Source organism: Taudactylus pleione, unplaced genomic scaffold (assembly GCF_031769625.1).
Source record: "Taudactylus pleione unplaced genomic scaffold, aTauple2 ptg000006l, whole genome shotgun sequence".
Taxonomy (NCBI): domain Eukaryota; kingdom Metazoa; phylum Chordata; class Amphibia; order Anura; family Myobatrachidae; genus Taudactylus; species Taudactylus pleione.
In genome coordinates, this window is record NW_028284409.1 from 7,368,579 (window position 1) to 7,392,110 (window position 23,532).

Here is a 23,532-nt window from a genome sequence, read left to right on the forward strand (position 1 = left end):
ACTACTTTGTTGATGCACGTGCGGCTACTGCGCACACAATTCACAAACACAGAAAATATATTATTTTTTTAGCACTTGGGGGGAGCACCCCTGATGGACAGAGCACCCCCTGGACAACACTACAGCACCCCTTTAGGACTGGGACACTGCACAGGACTTTGGAGTGGACACAGCCCCTATGGAGAACTGACTGCACAACACAGTCCAGCCAGCCCCTATGGACTTTGAAGTAGTGGACACAGCCCCTATTAACAACAGCAGCACAGCACAACACAGCCAGCCCCTATGGACTTTGAAGTAGTGGACAACAGCAGCACTACACTACACTACACTACACAGCACTAACTCCCACCCTCCCTCTTCACTGTCCACAGCCGAGTGAGAAAATGGCGCCGACGCGGGTACCTTATATAGGATCCAAAACCCGCGAGACTCGGAAGGCGGGATGATGACGTTTTGCCTCGATGTCAGATCCGAGTCAGGCGGGAAAAGTCGAGCCTGACTCGGATCGGACTCGGATCGGGGGGGCTCGGGGGGGTTCGGATTTCAGAAATCCGAACCCGCTCACCCCTACTTTAAATATTATAACATGAATAGAACTCTATTGTTTTTACTCTCGGAAATAGTTTGGAAAGGCCCCAGCAAATTTGGTACAGTCCTTAACATGCTATAAAAGTGTTCTATACAGTTAAGTGTAAGTGATCTGTGATTGGCCAGGTGGTATTATCCTAATGATCAGCAGCTGACCTTCAGAGTATTTCTTCCAATGCTGGAAAAACAAACATTTCATATCCACAGCAACCTCACTGATCTTAAGTGCATCTCCCAACCAATAGTTACTTACAAACTCTGCATAGTTGTAACATAGAAAGTTTAACTCTCTGATTATGCCAAATGTGCAAATTAATGCAACAGCTTGATTCTGAATCATAGGCTGGCAAGATAGAAGTCCATATGCTGCATTTAACGAAGCAATCCTACTTTATAAAAGGCATTGGGTGTTTATCTTGCAGTTGTTTTTCTTTAGCAGTTTATGAGCTCAGGTTTTTGTTGTTGGATACATGGGTAACATTTAAAGGAAAACTTCTGGTAAGATTTTAGTTTCTACAAGATGATCTTTTGACATCATGTATTTACTCTGTATTTTACTATGTGATGTATTCTGCTTTCCTGTACAAAATAATATCTGCTGTTACTAAAGACTTCAATATGAAAAACATATTTTTGTTTATCTCAAAATATCTCCCTGCCAGACCTCTCCGCTCTATACAAGATCTGCATCTCTCAGTCACACTTATTACCTGCTTCCATTCACGGGTACAGGACTTTTTTTGGGCTACACCCACTCTGTGGAATACCCTCCCACGCAGAATAAGACTTTTCAATAGTCTCCAAAAATTCAAGTGTTTCTTGAACACTCACCTCTTCAGGCAATGCTATCATATTCCAGAACCACCCACATAACCCCCATAGGCTATCTTACCCAATTACATCCCCTCTATATAGTCCACACATAACTATACATATTTTCTCTTTATTCACTTTTATATCCCACTGACCCTAGGCCAACATTCCTGTGTGACTGGATCATACAACCTACCAAGAGGCTCTGCAGTCTGGCTGGACCAATATGCAATAAGTAGCACTTATCTTTGTGTACCAATGCCTATTTCTCTATAGAATGTAAGCTTGCGAGCAGGGCCCTCTTACCTCTGTGTCTGTCTGTTATTACCCAGTCTTGTTTATTGCTATTTTGTTCTCAATTGTAAAGCACAACGGAATATGCTGGTGCTATATAAGTAACTGTTTAATAATAATAATAATAATAATAATAATAATAATAATAATAATGATAGCCAAATGCAGTAACTAATCCTATTTACTGTGGCAAAGTTATTTAAACATGTATATATGTAGCTGGAGAAGAGTACAATATTTACAAAAAAATGTTGTACTGCAAAGTCTATGGATAGCATAAAACAAACTGTTATGAATCGACAAACTTGTAATGACATCCACGTATTAGGAAATACAGAGACAATGGGCAATATACACTCACAATTCGCATAGTATTATTTAGACCAATGGAATCATAGAAAAACAGACAGACTATTAGTCATTGCATTGGTTTAAATGTTAAAGTATCCTATATTGTATGGACCAGTTGTAAACTTTTGTGCAAACCAATCTGAATTCAGGAAAGCAAACACACCTATTTACTTACACAAAGAGAAACAGAAATATTGAAAATATAGTTACTCTGTTCCATCAAAGCACAAATGGATGGTTACAGATATTTAGGGGGATATTCAATTTGGGAGCGAAAAGTCCGTGCTGGACTTTTCGCTCCACATCGCAGGTTTTCTGGGGATAAAGTATCGTGCGTGTGCCCGTTTTATCCCCGTATTCAATTATAAATCAACGAAAACAGGAGTTGGCGGAAAGGTAAGTATCGCCCAAAAAACTGGAATTTTTAGGAAATATTCCAGGTACCACCCTAAAGATGTCTAGACATGGGGGATCACTATGGGTACCCCCAACGTTACCTGCTGAAGGAAGTCGTGGTTTCTAATAGCCGCGGAAGGTGCATATTTGCTATGAAGAAGGGGTGAAGAATATCACTTAGGAATAGTTATTTTTACAAAAATAAAATCTATCAAATTTGGGGTACTTGAAAATGGGGATAAGCATATTTTTAAGTCCCTAAAATGATTTTTAAAAATTCTTCAAAAATGCACCTGCCGCTACTCCCGCAATGAAGAAAACACCTGCCGCATACTTGGGAACCCCTCTGAATTTAATTTGGCTCTTTTAGAAGTGTGTTCCCTAATTTTTTTTTTTTTTTATCCCCAAAATGAAAGTAAATTTTTTGGGGTGTCCCGATTTTTTTTTAAAACTTTTTTTGACACAACTTATTTTTAAATGACATTCCCAGGGGTGCAGACTATTTTTTTTAAGCCTGCACCCCTAAACCCCATTTCTGCACTTTTTTTTGCCACCTATTTCAGCGGTGAAAAGTTATCTCCGTTTTTTTTTCAAAGACTTTTCGAACCTGCGAAAAGTCTTTGAAATTGAATACGGGGATAATTGAAATAGGCGAAAATTACGACATTTCGCTATAAATTGAATATGGCCCTTAGGGAGAAGCAACGTGGGAACACTGTTTAGCAGCATGTTTGACAGTAGCACAAGTTTATAGTATTAGATTTTTGAAGATGAAATTACTGCACTTCAGATAAAAGTCTGTAGTGACAAACTGGTGGTATCCATATAAGGTGGTATAACAGAGATTTGTACTGACATTTGGGTGGAGTTTTGCATGACAGAGAACAGAAATTGGAAGCAAGTAGTAGGAGTAATACTGGCTATACACTAGCGCGATTTTGGGCCGATTGCCTGATTTTTGACGCGTCGTACGATGAATTGTGTTGAAATCGTGTAGTATTTAGGTAGTATATGATCCGATGTGCCCTCCCGCCGCTCTTAAAATGTATCGTATGATGAGATGTGCAGCCCATATTATCGATCGTAATCGCGCCGTGTATTTGTGCATGCGATGCATCGTGCATCCGACCGGCGTCATTTCAGTTACATTTTGAAGAAGTGTGTGTTCTTTCAATGACCTTCCCTCCTAAACTGCAGATAATAAGTATCCCCACAGCAGCAGCTGTGTACCCCAGGCAGCCCGCTCCTACATATGGCAGAACCCTGATCTTACAGACCCTAACAGATGCAGCTACTCTCAGAGTCTCAGTCTGTCTCTCTGTGTTCGGTGTACATATGCTCTGTACGCTGTAGGAGCGGCTTCTCTCTGTGTGTACATGGTGGGGAGGGTTCGGTGGGGTGTACAGCAGCAATGCCAACCCTGGTAGTAATATCCTGTACGGAGAGATGATGATCAGTTTTTCAGCAGGCACATGATCGATCGTATCGTGAGATTGTATGTACATCGTGTGTCCAAAGCACCAAATCGTGCGGCCGGGACTACCAGGGAGCTGGCGGGGAGTTCAAGAGAAATCGTAAGATGAATCACATCGCGCTACAATACATCTCGCTAGTGTATGGCCAGCATTAGAAAGGTGCAAAGGAGGTATAAAATACAACTGCTTGATGAATGAGTGATATTGAAAGAAATGTGTTGCCATGTTTGAAAAAAGCAACAACAATTCAAAGAATTAAATGTATTTGTTAATCCTGCTTAGATTAACCTCATACACAGTCATTAAAATTTAAAAAAGGTCCTTCAAAATAAATGTTTTAGATATCAATTCAAAAACATTATTCGCCATTGAAAAACAGTTATAGCAAGATCAGACATAGCAGCCTCTAAGCTACTTAAATGTTTTTGTTTCTGTCAATGGACCTACAGTAGTGTCAGGTCCCAGAAAGACATGTGAGATGGTTGTGAATAATCCAGGCCTCTATGCATATATGAATGTAGCAATCATGTAGAACTGTTCCTAAACTAACCCACTGTGTGATAATGTGAATGGAGCAATTGTTAAAGCTTGTTACAAAGGATCCCGAAAATTGAGATGAACTGTAAAGTCTGTTGAAGAAAATAATTTTCATAATGCTGGTTGACTGCAGGATAAAAGACTACTGCTATTGCCCTTTTATACAGAAGACACTGAGAAGTGATACAGACCCTGCACACTACCAATAAAATAATTTTACTAGAGATGTGCGCCAACCCCCGTGTTTTGGTTTTGGATCTGGATCTACCCTGGTTTTGAATCTGGATTGGTTTTGTCAAAACCTCACCTCTGTGTTTTGTTTTCGTGTCTTGGTTTTGGATCTGCATTTTATTCTTAAAAAATCATAAAAACAGCTAAAATCTCATAAAAGGGGCCTGTTTTTGTTCCTACAGTATAAATAACCTCAATAACATTTGTTTCCAGTAATTTCCAATCACTTTTGACCTCCTCACAATATTATTTGCTTCATCTAGTTAAGGCCAAAAGGTTGCTGACTATGCTAAGTGCCACATGGGGCGACACTAACTTGTGTCAGTTCAGCTTCCAATTTCCAACATGGATACAGTGTGTTATACAGTGTGGGTTGGATACACCAGCAGTGCACTTACTGTGACAGCAGTGTCGGCAGAGCGGGGTTGCTGACGGTGTCCTCAGTACATAAAATGGCAGTGCTGCGGTGTTGGCCGTGTCCTCGGTGAAGGGTACCAGTGATGTCGGCAGTGCGGGGGTGCCAGCGGTCTCTTTAGTTCAGGTTTGTTGGCTGTGTCAGCAGTGCGGGGGTGCCAGCAGTGTCTTAGTGCAGGTTTGCTGGCTGTGTCGGCAGTGCTGTGGTGCCAGTGGCGTCTTTAGTGCAGGTTTTCTGGCTGTGTCAGCAGTGTGGGAGTGCCAGCAGTGTCTTAAGTGCAGGTTGGCTGGCTGTGTCGGCAGTGCGGGGGTACCAGTGGTGTCCTCATTGCAGGTTTGCTGACTGTGTCGGCAGTGCAGGGGTGTTCTCAATGCAGGGTGCTGGCATTGTCGGCAGAGCGGGGGTGCCAGCGGTATCCTCAGTGCAGGTTTGCTGATTGTGTTGGCAGTGCAGGGGTGCTGGTGGTGTCCTCAGTGTGGGAGTGTCGGCAGTGTGGGGGTTGCTAACGGTGTCCTCAGTACCTTGGGCAGCAGTGCAGCAGTGTCTGCAGCGGTGATGTCGGTAGCGGGGGATGCTGCCAGTGGGGGTGCCGGCGGTGTCGGCAGCAGGGGGTGCTGGCGGTGTCAGGCAGCGGGGGATGGCGGGTGCCATCTTCTTTTCCTCTTTTGTACTGTTTTCAATAGGCTTAATGCTGATTGGCTGAGAGCCGTGACAGATGGCTCTCTCAGCCAATCAGCGTTAAGCCCGCTCAAAACAATACCTCGCGACTCGACAGAGGGGTCGCAAGGTTTTGCCTCGGGTCAGGGATCCGAGGCAATCAGCGCAGCTCGGATCGCCCCGGATCCCAGAAATTTGGGTGGGTTCGGATCTCTGAGATCCGAACCCGCTCATCTATAATTTTTACTATATGAAAGATGAATGTTCTTGTAACAAATAGCTTTACACACAACTCATGCCATCAAACCTTGATAGTTAGCCAAATTAAAAAAATACAGCAAGCTGTTATAACAGAATAAACTTTAAATAAAGTAAAAATAGTTTAAATATTTTCAGCAAACTGCAATGAAAGTGTGACTAATGTTACAGATTAGAATTCTAAGTATGTTCTCCATCCCACTTCTGACTCCTGATGACCACATATAAGTCATTGTGTGTTGTACTCAAAGACACACAGCTCCCCTATTCTTTCCAGGAGAACAGAGCGGCACTGTGTGACTATAATCAAGCACCAGGAAAGATTTGGCTTTGGCCCAGCTATTGCTGTCATCACAAAAGCAGAATTACCACCTACTCAGCAACTCAAGCTGGCAACAAGCAATTGTTCACAGCACCTGCAAACCAAGTCATACAGTGTTTCTCAACCTTATAAGTCTACTTTCCCTTTGTAACTAAACTACATAATCAACAGTCTTCACGTAGCTGAAAGAATACATTTAATTAGATTTACAAATAGTTTATGTATAAAATGAAACAATGTCTGCAAAGTAGATAATGCCATAAATCGTTAGACAATGGGTTGTCCAAATAGTATAAATGAACTTCACATTGGGAACATACCCCGGTTTAACTGACAGTTTTACAGTTAGACAGATATGTGTGACTGCTGCTGCAATATGACAGCCTTACCTATCAACATTCCAGATTTATAACCTTAGAAATGCCCCATATGCACCAAATCATGCCTTGATCTACCCAACAATGCCCACACTCTGTCCAGCTGCATTACCAACAGACTTGTCCATCCACACTTTGTTTTCCCTCTTCAAACACTAGTAGCAGTTTTGGGCAATTTCTGGGCAATTTCTCTGAGCAGTCAGAATAATTGGGTTGTATGTCCCACATCATGCTAAGTTTCTCATGAAGATGGTGGTACTCAAACTACTTCTCCATGTTAAGCCTGGTCTGTGCAGAACTCCAGTAAGGTCATCAGTCTGTGTAGGAATTCCTTCCCACATAGAGCAGATTTAGAGGGACTTGCTGTTAAGAAGACAAGAACTCTCCTTCAACATGTACCTCTGCAGGTAGTAATCTGTTTGGTGGTGGGGGGTATAGAGCTTATGGCACTTGTGACAATAAAAAAAATGGGTGTGGAGTGTGATAAAAGGAGAGTAGTGAGGGCACATATGCTCCCCCACCATTCTCCTCTTGTCACATATGCTCCTTGTGCTTCCTGTCACTGCCCATATGATGTGTGATTGGGGACGGTCAAAATGTGACAAAGGTAGCTAGGAGACATAATGTGACTGAGGACCAGAATAGAGTGCATGTAGCAGGCCACCTGAATTGTAGAATGTGTTGTAGAATGTTTTACATAGTTGAGAGACAATTGTGTTTGGTGGTGGTCCAATTCATATGTACAGTCCAGGACCCCAGATTATACTAAATCCACCACTGACACCTAGTTATATTTTCTCATACAAAGCAGGAGCAGGGTACTGGAATCCTTATAAACCTTACCACCATATGAAATCAGTGAACACAGTAGTCAGTATGGCTCATTTACTACCACTGTGTGCGGATGCTAAATTTACACTAAAGCACTGTTAAAAATAGTTTTTTTTAATGTTTATCAGTTTAGTGCAAGTTAAATTGTCCATGCTTGCAGCTATTTAAATGGTTAGACTGCTTTAGACATAATTGACCAGAAATAGCTGCGTACATGGGCACCAAAAGATCGAAAATCTGATCGATATCTGGGACATATAGAAGAGGTGGTTGGATAATGATTTCATCTAACAGTGGCCCTCATTCAGAGCCGCTCGTTAGCGGCAGTACGCTCGTTCCGAGCGATGTTTGCACATCTGCGCATGCGTACGCTTTTTAGTACGCATGCGCGAACCAGTCAGTGCGGCCGAAAATCGTTTGTACGCTATATAGCGAGTGCCTGCTATTTTGAGTGACAGAATGAGGCGTATGTGGGTGGTAACAGGGGATGGTGCTTGAAAATGGGGAGTGGAGATCCGAACGCAGGCGTGCTTAAAGGTCAAAACGGGCGTTTTATGGGTGTGTATATTTAAAACAGCAGCGTCATTGACCACGTCACTGGGTTATTTTAGAGCCAGAACTGCTCGCAAATTTGTGGTAGCAAACACCAACCACAAGAATAGCGAGCAGTTCATACGCTGGTCGATGTACTCGATTAATCTAATAAATAGCGGACATGACGTAGGATGCGTGCGGCCAGGGGGCGTTTTTAACAAATAAACGAGCGTATGTTTTGCTCGTTCGTTCAGACTTAGAGGTGTGAACAGACTGCAATGTGCGTACGGATCATTTGAATAGCCACCCCTTGTTTTTAAACGAACGACCGCAAATAGCGAACGGCTCTGAATGAGGGCCAGTGTCTGCAGTCATCAACTGATAATGTAGCTCAGTCACATAATTCAGATTTAGGCCCTTATTCAATTTGAGGCGAAAAGTCCGGATCCGCAATACTTTTTCGCCGATGACGTCATTTTCGCCTGTTTTGCTCTTACCCCGTATTCAATTTGAAAGACTTTCCGCCTAGGCGGAAAGTCAATGCAATGTACTAGGAGAAAATGTTTCGCCTATGAATAGCAGGCAGAAAAAAGTGCAGAATTGGGGTTTTGGGGTGCAATGTTGCGGAAACCCCTGTGAAGCCTTCAGACAGTCACCCAAAGGTAAACTGTGTCACAAATTTTTTTCAAAAACACTTAAGGACACCCCAAAAAATTAATTTGAAAAAGGGGGCGAAAAAAATAAAGTTGGGGTACAAAGTTAAAAACTAGCCAACTTGACTCTGGGGGGGTCCCCAAGTATGCCCCAAGTGTTTTTTTGATTGCAGGTGATTGCGACAGGTGGATTTTTCACAATTTTTGCAACTTCAGTTTAGCAACTTTTAAATATGCTGACCCCCATTTTCAAGTACCCCAAATTTGCTGGGAATAGTTATTTCAAGAAAGAATACTCCTGAATACTATTCTTCACCACATATAGAAAAACGCTATTTAGCAGCTATTGAGCCCGTTTAAAAACACCTAATACCTTCAGCAAGCCAAATCGTGGGGTACCATAGTGTACCCCCATGTCAGAGCATCTTTTGGGGGGTGTCAGGCTGATTTCCCCATTTCTGGCAGTACTTTTCGCCTGTTCAAGTTTCGCCGGGTCCCGTTTTCGCAGACTTTCAAATTGAATACGGGGTAAAGCGGGCACACGCGCGATACTTTTCCGCCTGCAAAACAGGCGAAGTAGGTGAAAAGTCCGGGCAACGAAAAAGTATCGCGGTTCGGCTTAAATTGAATACGGCTCTTAGTTATAAATGTGTCTGTATACATCTGGCCACTTCTGACAGCCATTAGACAGCCTGATGGTAAGCCAGTGTATCATGGACCACTTTAGGCAAGTGCCTGATTTCTTTGATGGTTTAATACAAATTTTGCACCTAAATTCAGTTTGGCAAAAATGTATAAACCCTAACTAGATTAGGATACCCTTTAAGTTTGCACCATGACAGTACAGTAAATATAAATATAAATATAGTGTAAATGTCAAATAAATTCTCTGTCTAATAGTTTTCTGGTGTGCTAGATATTGATGTATTCTCCAGGAAAGGAATAAAAGCCTAAAAGTAGCATTCATTGGAAAATACAAGGTGATATGCTTAAGAACTTGCAAGTAACAATTGTTTATCTTAAAATACAAGTTGTAATACCTAGCAAGCAAAGTCTCCGTTTGCCTTGGTTTTATTCATTGCCTGTTATGTAATAAGATTGATATTTCAAAATTTTTCAATCCTGGCTTCTTTTGTTCATGGTAGGTAATTTCAAGGTACATTAGTTCTAAAATTCCTCTGTCCGCTGTATAAATATTGCAGGCAACATTTTTTCTCTTGAAATATTTTCTAATCCTTTCCATGTATGTATTCAAGTGATTAGTACAGATTTGTATTTTGTGTCTCCCCTAGGCCACTTTTTGTCTATCATCTGCACAGGTGGCACCACTATCATGGCTCCTGGCATACTTAGAATTAGCTAAAAACAAAGCTTGACTACAAACATACACGTAAGCACATGCACACATATTGTGCACAGAAGGGAACAAGGACGCTGGCCCAGTACCAAAGTCTTTTTTAGCTCCTGTGAGGAGTCATCTTTCTAAATGTGTATGCCTGGAAAGATGGCTCTACGCCGGGCAAGTATTGGGAGCGGGGCACTGCATGGGCAGCCACAGTGGCGAATTGCAGCATTCTAGGAGCAATGTCTAAACAAAAGCACATAAAAAAGCAACTTTTTTTAATAGCCAAAAGACTTGTTGTTTTGTACACTGCCGTTAAATGGATTATTTGTTATTTAATCCAAATCTGTAAATTGTTTTCTTTGTCTAATCATTGTGAATGGTAATTAAAATTAGACTGTGACTGTATTGAATACATATTTTAGGATTTGTTTGAATGTGATGTAGTTATGAGACCAGCGGCGACATGGCATTGGAATCCCGGCAAGGGATTTAACATAGGCGTCCAAATACCGACGCCTATGTTAATCCCTATGCTGGAACGCCGAGAGGACGCCGGACTGATCGTCCTCTGCCTGAAGTGAGTATACATTTAGTCGGGGATGGGTGGGGGTTAGGTTTAGGGATCCCCTGGGGGACTTAGGGTTAGGCATGCCCCCCTGGGGAAGGTTAGGGTTAGGCTAGGGAAAGGGGGGGTTAGGTTTAGATACTAGGGGGGGAGGTTAGGGTGAGGCAACCCCCGGGAGGGTTAGGTTTATTGTGTGGGGAGGGGGGGTTAGGTTTTGGGCACTAACAGAGGGGTTAGGCACTAGGGGGGAAAGTTAGGGTTAGGCACCCCTAAGGGAGGGTAAGGGAGGTGGGAGGGAGAGGGGTAAGGATAGCATACTTAACTGCGCTGTCAGGATCTTCACCCATCGGGGTGCCGGCATTGGGATTTGAACCACCGGGCTGACATCCGGCGGTCATTCATACTGATGCTATTTGAATACAAAGCAAAGGGCCTGATTCAGCAGCGTTCGCAAATGCAACTATGTACGCAGATCAAGCGATTGTCAGCCATTCTGCAAGTATAAGCCGCACTGCGCATGCGCTGCGATCGCACTGCGATTACGCACACACTGAGGAATCCATCGCAGAGTGAGTAACAGGCCATGAACGTTTGGGACTGGTGATGGGGGAGTGGTTGGAAAAATGCAGGCGTGTCTGTCCATTTGAACGCAGTTGCATGGGTGTGTATATATTAGTCACTGCGATTGAATACGCAGCATGAGTACTCACTGCGTACCAATGTATACGCAGGAGTGCAAGGTAGGACAGATATGAGAAAGCAGCATTGGGCATCTCTATGCTGGCTATCTGTGGCAGGAATTAGCATATTTTTGCAGCTGCGTTCCGTATGAAATTTCAGCTGCGATCGCAATTGTGATCCGTGCTGAATCAGGCCCTAAATTTGAACTGTAACTAAATTATTAAAGGAAACAAGAAAGGACTAAGGGCCTGATTCAGACCTGGACGCTAAACTGCGAACGCTCACTATGGGCGCATGCATATAAGTCGCAATGCGCGTGCGCATTCCAGTCATTGCAACCGGGAATCATGCGCTAGTTGAACACAGACTGAGCGCTACTTTGAATGACAGTGCCATTTGTAGGTGGTCACAGGGGAAGGTGCTTGAGTACAGGGGAGTGGTGGTGCGAACGCAGGCGTGTCTGAGCGTCAAAACGGAGTTGAATGGGCGTCCATAATTAGCATGAAGGCGTCATTGTACACGTCACTTGGTTGTATTTCTGCCTGCCGTGAACACAGTGCTTGTGGCCGGGTAGGGTCTACCTCAAGGGCTGCGTGCAGCTCCGATGGCTCTCAATGTTACTGATTAATCATACACTTCCTGGAGATGACGTGTGCTAAGAGTGGGCGTCATTACACCAGTGTGCGCTCACTCTGCCGTCGCTCTCTAAAACATAAAGGGCGTCCTTACACCAGACAGTTCAATCACGGAATTTGCATACCCGGCCCCTGACGGCTGCGAGAGAGCGCAGCTTAGCGTCCGAGTCTGAATCGCCCCCTAAGTTGCATATTTCTTAAACAAATTTTGCGGGAAATACCCCCAAAATATAAGCATCCTCTGGATGTATGACAGGGGTTCAGATATCTGCTGTGCTTCCCCTTTTTCCAATCGCAATAGCAGCCCCTATAAGTTTCTATGGGGGCTGCTATAGTGCGAAATTTACCAATCTTCAGTGTTCTGAAGCATGGCCCCGGTAGCTAACGCCATCTTTAGCCATTGTACCCTGCAGGTTACATATTGCACAGTTTTCATATATAGCAAAATCAGTGATGGTTATGGCCGCTCTCATATGTGCATCATGATGTCCACACATGCGCGGTAGCACATCAGAAGTCCTGCAGCACAATGTGTACTGATCGCATCGGTGATCACTTTACTGCATCGCAGGGACAGGTTCCTTGATACATCTAGGCAGAACATAATTTCTTATTGCCACAAATAGTGGTGATAAGAAATTATCATTATTGGGTCTAAGATCTGATAATTAATAAGTAATCCCCAAAGTGATAAAATGGTATAAGATTTAGTTTCTGGAAGCAGCAACTGTTTTTTATGCACTAGCATATCTATAATGGGTACAGGGTGTGTGGTGCACACATGCTCCTGAGTCCTGGAGGACCCACACTGCATTCCATGCACCCTGCAGAAGAAGCTCAAATTACTTGAGATTTCTGCATGTGCAGTAGAGAAGTGTCAGAGACTATGGTGCAGATGTCATGTTTCCGGAGACCAGCGCATGCGCAGTAGACTCTAGAACATTGTCAGAGTCTACTGCACCACAGAGAGGAGGGGGCCCGCATGGAGTCTGAACATGGGCCCCCTCCTCTTTTAAACTGCCCTATTTGTGTGCACAATAAGATTGCATGAGCTAATGATTTAATTGAAGTTATATCTTTTGATTTTGCCATTGCTATCATATGACCTGTAGTATGCAAAATATATAGGTGTTTATAGGGGATGTAGTCGGCATCCCGGAGGTCAGGATGCCGACGGTCAAAATCCCAGTGCCGGACATCCCGATGGTAAGTATTAGGGTTATAGGGGGAGGGTTAGGTTTAGGGTTTGGGTTAGGCACTAAGGGGAAGTTTAGGGTTAGGCTGCGGGGTACGGGTGGTGGGGTTACGGTTAGGCTGCGGGGGGGGGGGGATTAGGGTTAGGTTGCAGGAGGGGAGGGCTAGAATTAGGCTGCGGGATAGGAGTGTTAGGGGTTAGGGTACTTACCTGTGTCGGGATTCTGACTGTCGGGATGCCATACCTAACCCGATTATAGTATATGGCAACACATAAAGGCCAGTTGTGACACATCCAACCAGGTGGGCTCTCCAAATGACTGGATGCAGAGTGTCTTGTTGGCTGATGTCCTCACACTCTGGCCAACGTACTTATCAATGTACAGGGTTTTCAATCCCTGTCAGCATTGTGTTTAATTTGTTTGGATTTAGATTGGACTACATGCTCATATTGGGGCTACTGTTAAGCCAGTGTCTTGCCAATTGGAGCATTTGCACAGTGTGTTCCATTTGTCCTATGACAGCTGTCTTTTCAGTTTTCTATATTTGAAACTACCAATGAGTCCAAATTAACTGGATTAGTTAGAATACTCTTGTATAAGTGTTTTACCTAATTTGGGACCTAAAGGGAAATGTGAGGGGATTTTATGGCCTGAGCATATTCACATCATAAGAGTCTCTGTTTTTCATTGCATAGTTATGGAGCTTTGTTTACCGCAACTAATATTTGAAGGCATTTAAACTGTTACTCTGCTTCTATAAATGGGCACATGCTCAGACATACCAAATAGATTTTAAACACACATGTTTTAAATACATCTTTGTGTCATCACCACATAAATTCTTATGGCTTTACCTGAATTATTGCTATTCCAAAATGTCTTCTGTTCCGAAGGATTCAAAACATCTTTTTTGCATGGTTTCATAACCTAAAATATAAAATGAAAAGAATCAATTAATTGTTTATGATGTGAACAACATATGAGCATCCACAAGCAATGCTTTATTTATTCTGGATTGGCTGTCAGGCATTTATAGCAGTGCAGACCATGACCTGCTCAACATGGTTCCTCATTGTAATTCCGGCCACACTTGTGCCCATTCATGTTTTTAAAAGCAGAATTTGTACTTAGTAAAGTTGAATAGGTACTTAATACTTTGCACCCAAGTCTGCTCTGCTGAAGGATCTTGCGCTTTTGAGTAACTGCGGATGCTTAGGAGCCCTGCATACGCAGCTGTGCATAACTATGGCCGATTCAGTCTGACATACAGTATCTCAGCCGCAATTTCATTAGTGGGTGCGCTGGGTGGCAACTGGTTGTGCGCATACAGTCTAAGGGCCTGATTCAGAGACAGACGCTAACAGATCGCAGTTGCTAAAATATGCTAATGCCTTCCAAAGCTTAGCCGAGCATAGGGATGCTCACTGCTGCCTTCTCATATCCATCTGATGCGTAAACTTCGGTACCATCGAGAGTCACGCAGCATATAAATCAAGTCTGACCAGCCGCAAACACTGGAGCTATCCTGACATGCAGAGAGCTGTTATTCTGCAAAGGTGATCACAATGGCTAATTTCTGCACACCCATGAAACAGCATTTAGACAATCATCCCCGTTACCAACCCCAAATGGTCACCACCTGTCACTCACTTTGCAAGTGATTCCTATGTACAAGAGCAAACGTAATGCAATGCAATCTCTGCACGTGGGCAGTGCGGTTTTTGCGCCTGCACAGTAGCAATCAATCACTGGTTCTGTGATAATATCGCACTGGGTCCATCTCTGAATCAGGATCTAAGTGTTTCGGGACCGACTAGATGGAAGTGCGGGTACTCAGAGATGAGCTTACACAGATCCTTCAGATTTTATTTTGATCTCTGGCACCAAGGATTGGGCTGGATGGATGGGGTAGTGCGACCAACGTGCATACAACTCTGAATTACAACAATAATGTCTTCACAGGAGATGCATCTGATGTGAGTATCTAGGCTATGGCGAAGTTAAGTCCTACAGATGCTGGTAGAGGTACAGGTACAGGTAATGCAAAATCCTACAGGTGCTGATCAAACAACTTGGAAACTTGACTAACAGTGAAATATATGTGCTCAGCAATGATTTCAGACAAATTGAGAGAAAGGCTATAAAGTAGCTAACAGGTTTAGAAGGGGGAGTCGGAGAACCAATGGATCATTTTTAATTTCAAATAAATGTTGGAACTATTGGATTCTCTTTACCATTAAAAACAATATTCTCATACAAGACTGATGATCACATTGTTCAAGGATGTTTACTGTGGAGTAGTTTATTCTCATTAAACACCAGCTACATCTATAAGGTTCATCCCTCATCTTATGTGCTACAAAGCAAGTTTGTTTTTCCCTCAACTATATATTTCCACAATATACATGATGATGCAGTTATGTATTTGCAGTGTACGGGATGTAGTCTGGAAGCCGACAATCTAAATGCCTACCGCCGGCTTCCAGACTACTTAATCCCGGCGAGGGTTGATGGACAGGCGTCTAAATCTAGATGCCTGTCATTTTATCGATGCCGGGAGACCGGCGCCCGGCATCCCGATCGAAGTGATGCCGAGCATGGCAGCAGACAGCCGCAGGGGGGGAGGGTTAGGTTTAGGGCTCCCAGGGGGGACTTAGGGGTAGGAACCCCCACGGGAGGTTAGGGTTAGGCTAGGGGAGGGAGGGTTAGGGTTAGACACCCCCAGGGGGAGGTTAGGGTTAGGCACCCCCCCGGGGGACTTAGGTTTAGGTAGCAGGGAAGGGGGGGGTTAGGTTTAGGCACTTAGAGGGGGGGGTTAGGGATAGGCACAGGGGGGGAGGTTAGGGTTAGGCACCCTAAAGGAGGATTAGGGTTAGGGGGTAGAATTAGATTAGTTTATACTTACTTTTAGGACGATCAGGATTTTCTCCTTTGTTGGGCAGCCGCTGTTGGCCGGCGGTGATACATATCACACCCGCGAGTATGGCAGCTAAAAGTGGAACCATTTATGTAATAAAATGCTGAAAAGAAATCACCATAATTTGTAAGGAAATAGACAATGACATATATAGATTATTTATGCTTCCTTTTATATATATATACACCACAAGAAAAATTTGCCACATGGTTAAAAAAAATAATTAGCATGTGTACACTGGGGTGTGATATGTATTACCGCCGACCATCCCTGGAAGCATTAATAATCTATATATGTCATTGTCTATTACCTTACACATTTTGCTAATTTCTTTTCAGCATTTTATTACATAAATGGTTGCACTTTTAGCTGCCATACTCGCTATGTAAGTCTTCACAATTAAATGGTAAGGATCTCATCTTATGTATTCTAATTTCATACAGTTGTTTTATTTGACACCATATACATAATCCTGTGTCTCTATTTTCCCAGGACAGTCCCTATGTTTTCATCAGAATCCGTGGGTAGGATGTACTAAAATGTGGCCAAAACTGCCATTTTTGGAGTTCTGGCCGCATTCCCCATGTGTACCAAGCACCATAATACATTACTTTATGGAGCTTGGACCTATGGGCTTCTCTTTACATTGTGCTCTGGAAGGTACCCAATCGGATTCCTCCCATTGTCTTCCGCTATGCGCGAGCGGCCGTGCATGCGCACATAGGACTCCCGGGTCATGAACCATGAACCTGGAAGTCCTGTCATTGCAAATGATGGCTCTTTTCGGAAGAGCTGGTCTTCGTGATTTTAATCACAATGCTAGGTACATACTGGCATTATTAACACTGGCATGTACCCAATAAGTGGCGGGATGTACCTCATCCAAAATGTGGTGCATAGTAAATCTCGCCAGGTAACTTGTCATGCTTATTGACTCAGAATTAATACAAGTTCCAAAATGAACAGAATAAGTATTAATCGGTTCTTAGAAAAATTTTAATTTTTTTTAAATCCAAATGACTGAAATGTCAGGTCAAGTGGTTGTCCTGATTAATTCAAAATTATGGGTCTAACATATACCTTCATGTTACTACATGTAGCTGTCAGCATTCTAATCTTTAAACTTTAACTTCCCTTCTCCCCCGACTAGTAAAATCTTGGGTATCCCAGACAATCCTTTAATCTTCCCATGCGCCTGAGCTGGATCAAGAAATCAGATCTAAAATTCGAAAATTGCCCAGAGTTTTTCTAATTTTAGATGGAATTAAAAATTTTAGATAGTTGATAAGGTTTGACAATATTTAGGCCTGTTCAACTGTGTGTAGCCACTTTGCACGTATTTGAATCAGATCAGATACGTACGAACTATAATTGATTTATTTTTGTGGTTGTTAATTGCAACTAAGTTCAACATGGACATTTCGAAGATTTATTAAAATGCATTAGTAATAAAAAATATGACTTAAATAGTATTTAAAAAACAATGAAAAGCAAACAACAAATGACTCGTGAACTGCAAACCTAAAAAAGCACGAACTGCAACAAGCAAAAATGAATTGCGATGCAAATTTTGAACCACATATTCAAATTGAGATTGATGATTTTATTGCAAATACGTTTGTGTCCATCAAGCTACATTTTTATTGAATTTAAAAGCAGTACAAAACTTTTGAGCATCAGTAATCCTCAGCACCTGCATTCTTCAGGAGGAATTGCGTGATGAAGCACAAAATATCACTTTATTTCCAGATTCACACAAGGCTGCGCATGTGCAGTGCAATCTATTTTCTATGGTATCAGGTTAAACGTAAAGCTCCCTGGGTGGGATTGCAAGATCTCTCTCCTGCTGGGCTGCGTGGTTATCTCCATCTTCAGCTGGCGGTACTATATGCCGACAACTTGGTATGGAATATTTCATTTCGTGGATGAGCATAACGATATCTTTGCATGAAAGCAAGTAAATCAAAAAGTAAGTCAAAACTGATTGCAACACACCCTGCACCTATATTTTTAATACTTACCTCGCCGGAGTAGCACCTCCTTACAAATCGCCTGGAAAATGTCCTCCGTGGAGTTTGGCGCATGCGCAGTGGGGAACTCACCGGGAAAATGGCTGCCGCGCCATTTTCCCAGTGACCTGCACATGTGCAGCAGACTCTGGGCACAGACTAGTGCCCGGAATCTACTGCTGTGCTCAATGCACTGCCGGCCACCGGGGAGAGAGGAAGGGGCCCTGGACGGAGACTGCACACGGGCACCCTCCTCTCTTAATTCGCCCCCGGTGGTATGAAACAATAAATACATTGAACTTTTGTTTTTATGTAGAAAATATATTAACCTATTCTATAAACAATATAATAATTCATGAAACAAGTATAGAATATAAACTTTGCCAAGAACATCCTTTACATTGCATGTGAAAAAATGGGCATACCCATTTAACAGTGAATCAGATTGATCAGTAATGATGAAAATGGTAAATATTGACCATAGATGCAATTGTGAGGTCATTGCTCAGAAGTATATGCACCCATAAAAGTATTGCAGTCCAATTGTTCAATACAATATGGCCACCCTCCTGTGTGATTCATTGCTTACTGCTCTGGGCTTGTGGGAAGTTCAGATGCGTGCATACCGAATCTGATAGAGTTTACATGCAGACTACATATCCAATATTTTTTGCTTGAATTAATTCAGTTCCATGTGCATACTAACTATACACAGGGCCTTCAAGGCATGCTATGAGTCCAGGTGATAACTAAGGGTATGGACAAATCTGGGAGGTGTAGCGATTCCTCCTCCAAAAAACAAATGGGAAATACTTTGTATGCTGCTGTGATGTGGCATTGCGTGTCTTGGAGGGGGACATTCCTCATCCACAGCAAATCGGGCCCCTAAGATAATGCCGGGCCCAGGATATTAGTACCCACTCTCGGCACCCCTGACTACTTTCTTCAAAGTATTATTTAGGGAGCACAGTTAGTTTACATAGGGATATACTGATGACTTGGAAAGTAGTAAATAAGTATACAAAAGATACATTTATATATCGTAACGGGATGTAGTTACTAGACCGGCGGACTAAATGCTGCCAGTCTATATCCCAACACCAGAAGACCAGCAAGGGACAGAAGATAGGCGTTACATAGCTGACTGTAAATAAGCCGAAATAAGTCTCTTGAGTGGATGATATTAAGCAATGAGAGAAAACGAATAATCTATTTTCTGAGTAGAAAAGCGCTGTTCTTCCTAACACATAATTATATTTACCAGAAGAAATTTCAGATATTTCTTGATTTTTAAAAATATTATCTCCAGCTTAACACTTAACATGGCACCCATAGGTGAGAGAAGATTGTTTTAAGCTCACAGATTTCAAATGACCTTGGGTTTCATTTAATTTTATTATGATCGATGTTGCTCTGTAATGATAACATTGTGATGATTGTCTACAGTCCTACTCCCAGCAGTGTTACAATATCAGACTCATGCTAACATATATTACATACTGTTCAGCCACATAGTTTCTGCTCAAGCCTGCAAATGCAAAGAAGGTGAAGTAAATTTAGACACATGAGTAGGGAGTTTTCAGTGGGTATCAGGTGTTTAGCTTTAGGTCTGTACGCCAAGAATAAATGGAGATGGCTGGTAGAGGACTGACTGTGTGTTGAACTGGCCATGCAATTGACACTGAGCTATTTTCAGTGCATTACATCTAGTGTCTCAAATTTTCTTTCTGACTTAGGTGACAGAAAGGTGCAGTTTGGCTCATGACATCTTACACCGTCTGTAACTGACTTGGAATATTCCTTGTTAGCGAACTCATGCTAAAGGTGAAATAAAACACTCTGGTTACCTGTAATGAGACAGTGGGGTATATTTACTAAGCTGTGTTAGGAGACAGAGTGAAAAGTGATGTCTGTGATAAGGTGCCAGCCAATCAGCTCCCAACTGTCATTTTTCAAACACAGCCTGTGAAATGACAGTTGGGAGCTGATTGGCTGGCACCTTATCACTTCCTTATCACTTTTCACTCTATCTCCTAACACTGCTTATTAAATGGACCCCTAAGCCTGCTATTTGCAATTTACAGTTTGCTCACTGTCCACAAATTCCAATGGCAACCACAGTCACATGACATGATATAATAATCAGCGAGGCTATGGAATGCTCCTTTTTTAGCAGGCATGACTCTTTTCCCTTCACATGACCACCGAGTAGGTACATGACCAACTGGCTATCACTTAAAGATCAGGTTCCATTTTCCAAAGAGGAAATAGAATCAATACGCCCATGTCTGAGACAAAGATTTTGCAGTGTCATCCATCTAAATCTGCCACACAAGGCACAATCTGCCATATGTCTTTAAAAACAGCCTTATGTTACAAAGATAGAAAACTTACTGTTTAGAAAAAAAAGCTATGGAGAATTGCATTTTTTAATATTTCACCTGCACTGCTATAATCAGCACATTAGAAGCACTTAGGACCTCATTCAGAGTCGGTCGCAAGCTTCGATGCGCTCGTAACTGACTCGATGGTTGTGCGTGCGCAAGCCCCAGAGAGACAGAGAAACTCTGTTGCTCCGGAGCTCGTTACCAAAGGGGCGGCTGTCGATGTTGATCGACAGCTGCCCCCATTTGGTAGGCGGGCTGGGGGGGTGGTTTCCAAAACGGAGGCGTTCCTTTACGAACGCCTACCGTTTTGTGGTGGCCGCACTGACATCATCAGTGATGTCAGTGGGGAGCTTCTTGCTCCATCAGAGCAGAAAGGTCCCTGGGGCTTACGAGTGCCCAGACCCAACCCTAGGGTCTGGTCGTAAGCCCCGATGGTCGCGATGGTGATCACCATCGCGACCATCAACCTGGTTGGTCGATAAGCTGTGGGTGGTAACCCACAGCTTAACGATCGACAAGGAGGCGGCCATTCAGGATACAAGCGGCCGCCCTGATTCAGAGCGACCGCTTGCAACTAACGACCGCCTCTGAATTAGGGGTGAGCGGGTTCGGATTTCTGAAATCCGAACCCCCCCGAGCTCCCCCGATCCGAGGCCGATCCGAGTCAGGCTCGACTTTTCCCGCCTGACTCGGATCTGAAATCGAGGCAAAAAGTCATCATCCCGCCTTCCGGGTTTTGGATTCTATATAAGGTACCCACGTCGGCGCCATTTTCTCACTCGGCTGTGGACAGTAAAGAGGGAGGGTGGGAGTTAGGGCTGGCTGGGCTGTGTAGTGTAGTGTAGTGCAGTGTAGTGTTGTGCTGTGCTGCTGTTGTCCATAGGGGCTGTGTCCACTCCTCCAAAGTCCATAGGGGCTGGCTGTGTTGTGCTGTGCTGCTGTTGTCCATAGGGGCTGTGTCCACTCCTCCAAAGTCCATAGGGGCTGGCTGTGTTGTGCTGTGCTGCTGTTGTCCATAGGGGCTGTGTCCACTCCTCCAATGTCCATAGAGGCTGGCTGGGCTGTGTTGTGCAGTCAGTTGTCCATAGGGGCTGTGTCCACTTCAAAGTCCTGTGCAGTGTCCCAGTCCTAAAGGGGTGCTGTAGTGTAGTCCATGGGGTGCTCTGTCCATCAGGGGTGCTCCCCCCAAGTGCAAAAAATAATATTTTTTTCTGTGTTTGTGAATTGTGTGCGCAGTAGCCGCAGGTGCATCAACAAAGTAGTGCCAAGCGTGCGCCTGTGTCATAAGTAAAGGGCCAGCTGACTCATCCGTTAAAGGGTGCTGTAACCCCCAAAGTGCACTCCAAAAATATTTTTTTTTCTGTGTTTGTGAATTGTGTGCACTGTACGTGCATCCTCAAAGCAGCAGCACCAAGCGTGTGTCTGTCTTTTAAAGGGTGGTGTAACCCCCAGAGTGCGCTCCAACAAAAATAAAATAATCTTTTTTTCTGTGTTTGTGTGTGAAATGTATGCGCAGAGGCCGACCTGCATCCTCAAAGCACCAGAGCTAAGCGTGTGTCTGTATGTTAAAGGGTGGTGTAACCCCCAAAGTGCGCTCCATAAAAAATAAAAATTCTTTTTTTTCTGTCTTTGTGAATTGTGTGCACAGTAGCGGCACGTGCATCAACAAAGTAGCGTCAAGCATGCGCCTGTGTCATAAGTAAAGGGCCGGCTGGCTTGACCGTTAAAGGGTGCTGTAACTTCCAAAGTGCACACCAAACAAAATAAAAAATTATTTTCTGTGTTTGTGAATTATGTGCACTGTGGCCGCACGTGCATCAACAAAGTAGCGCCAAGCGTGCGCCTGTGTCATAAGTAAAGGGCCGGCTGGCTCGTCTGTTAAAGGGTGGTGTAACCCCCAAAGTGCACTCCAACAAAAATAAAATTTTCTTCTGTGTTTGTGAATTCTGTGCACTGTAGCCGCACGTGCATCAACAAAGTAACGCCAAGCGTGTGCCTGTGTCATAAGTAAAGGCCCGGCTGGCTCGTCTGTTAAAGGGTGGTGTAACCCCCAAAGTGCACTCCAAACAAAATAAAAAAATATTTTCTGTGTTTGTGAATTGTGTGCACTGTGGCTGCATGTGCATCAACAAAGGAGCAGTGCCAAGCATGCACCTGTGTCCCATAAGTCTGTTAAAGGGTGGTGTAACCCCCAAAGTGCACTCCACAAAAAATAAACAATTTTTTTTTCTGTGTTTGTGTGCGAAATGTATACGCAGTAGCCGCACGTGCATCAACACAGCAGCAGCGCCAACCGTGCGCCTGTGTCATAAGTCAAGGGCCGGTTTGGACATCTGGTCCGGACTGAAGGACGTGCCAACAATTTCTGACAAGTCTACTGTCACTGCATATGATACTGTCACCACTGACAGAATGGTGGAGGAATTATTTTCTGTGTTTGTGAATTGTGTGCACTGTGGCTGCACGTGCATCAACAAAGGAGCAGCGCCAAGCTTGCACCTGTTTCATAAGTAAAGGGCCGGCTGGCTTGTCCATTAAAGTGTGCTGTAACCCCCAAAGTGCACTCCAAAAAAAATAAAAAATTCTTCTTTTTTTTCTGTCTTTGTGAAATGTGTGGGCTGTAGCTGCACCTGCATCCTCAAAGCAGCAGCGACAAGCGTGCGTCTGTCTGTTAAAGGGTGGTATAACCCCCAAAGTGCGCTCCGAACCAAAATAAAATAATCTTTTTTTCTGTGTTTGTGTGTGAAATGTATACGCAGTAGCCGCACCTGCATCCTCAAAGCAGCAGCGACAAGTGTGCGTCTGTCTGTTAAAGGGTGGTGTAACCCCCAAAGTGCGCTCCAAAAAAAATAAAAAATTCTTCTTTTTTTTCTGTCTTTGTGAATTGTGTGGGCTGTAGCTGCACCTGCATCCTCAAAGCAGCAGCGACAAGCGTGCGTCTGTCTGTTAAAGGGTGGTGTAACCCCCAAAGTGCGCTCCAACCAAAATAAAATAATCTTCTTTTTTTCTGTGTTTGTGTGTGAAATGTATATGCAGTAGCCGCACCTGCACTCTCAAAGCAG

General features: G+C 43.5%; 1 protein-coding gene across 1 annotated transcript in view; it reads right to left on the reverse strand.

Annotated features, from left to right (window-relative positions):
* Window positions 1-13,733: 13,733 nt before the first annotated feature.
* Window positions 13,734-23,532, reverse strand: part of LOC148543054 (uncharacterized) — a 139,753-nt gene continuing 129,954 nt past the window's right edge. Inside the window, exons 3-4 of the mRNA XM_088451922.1 lie at window positions 14,012-14,084; window positions 13,734-13,777 (exon numbers count right to left, since the gene is read on the reverse strand). Coding sequence (XP_088308048.1) covers window positions 13,734-13,777; window positions 14,012-14,084 — 117 coding nt within the window. The remainder of the gene's footprint in view (window positions 13,778-14,011; window positions 14,085-23,532) is intronic.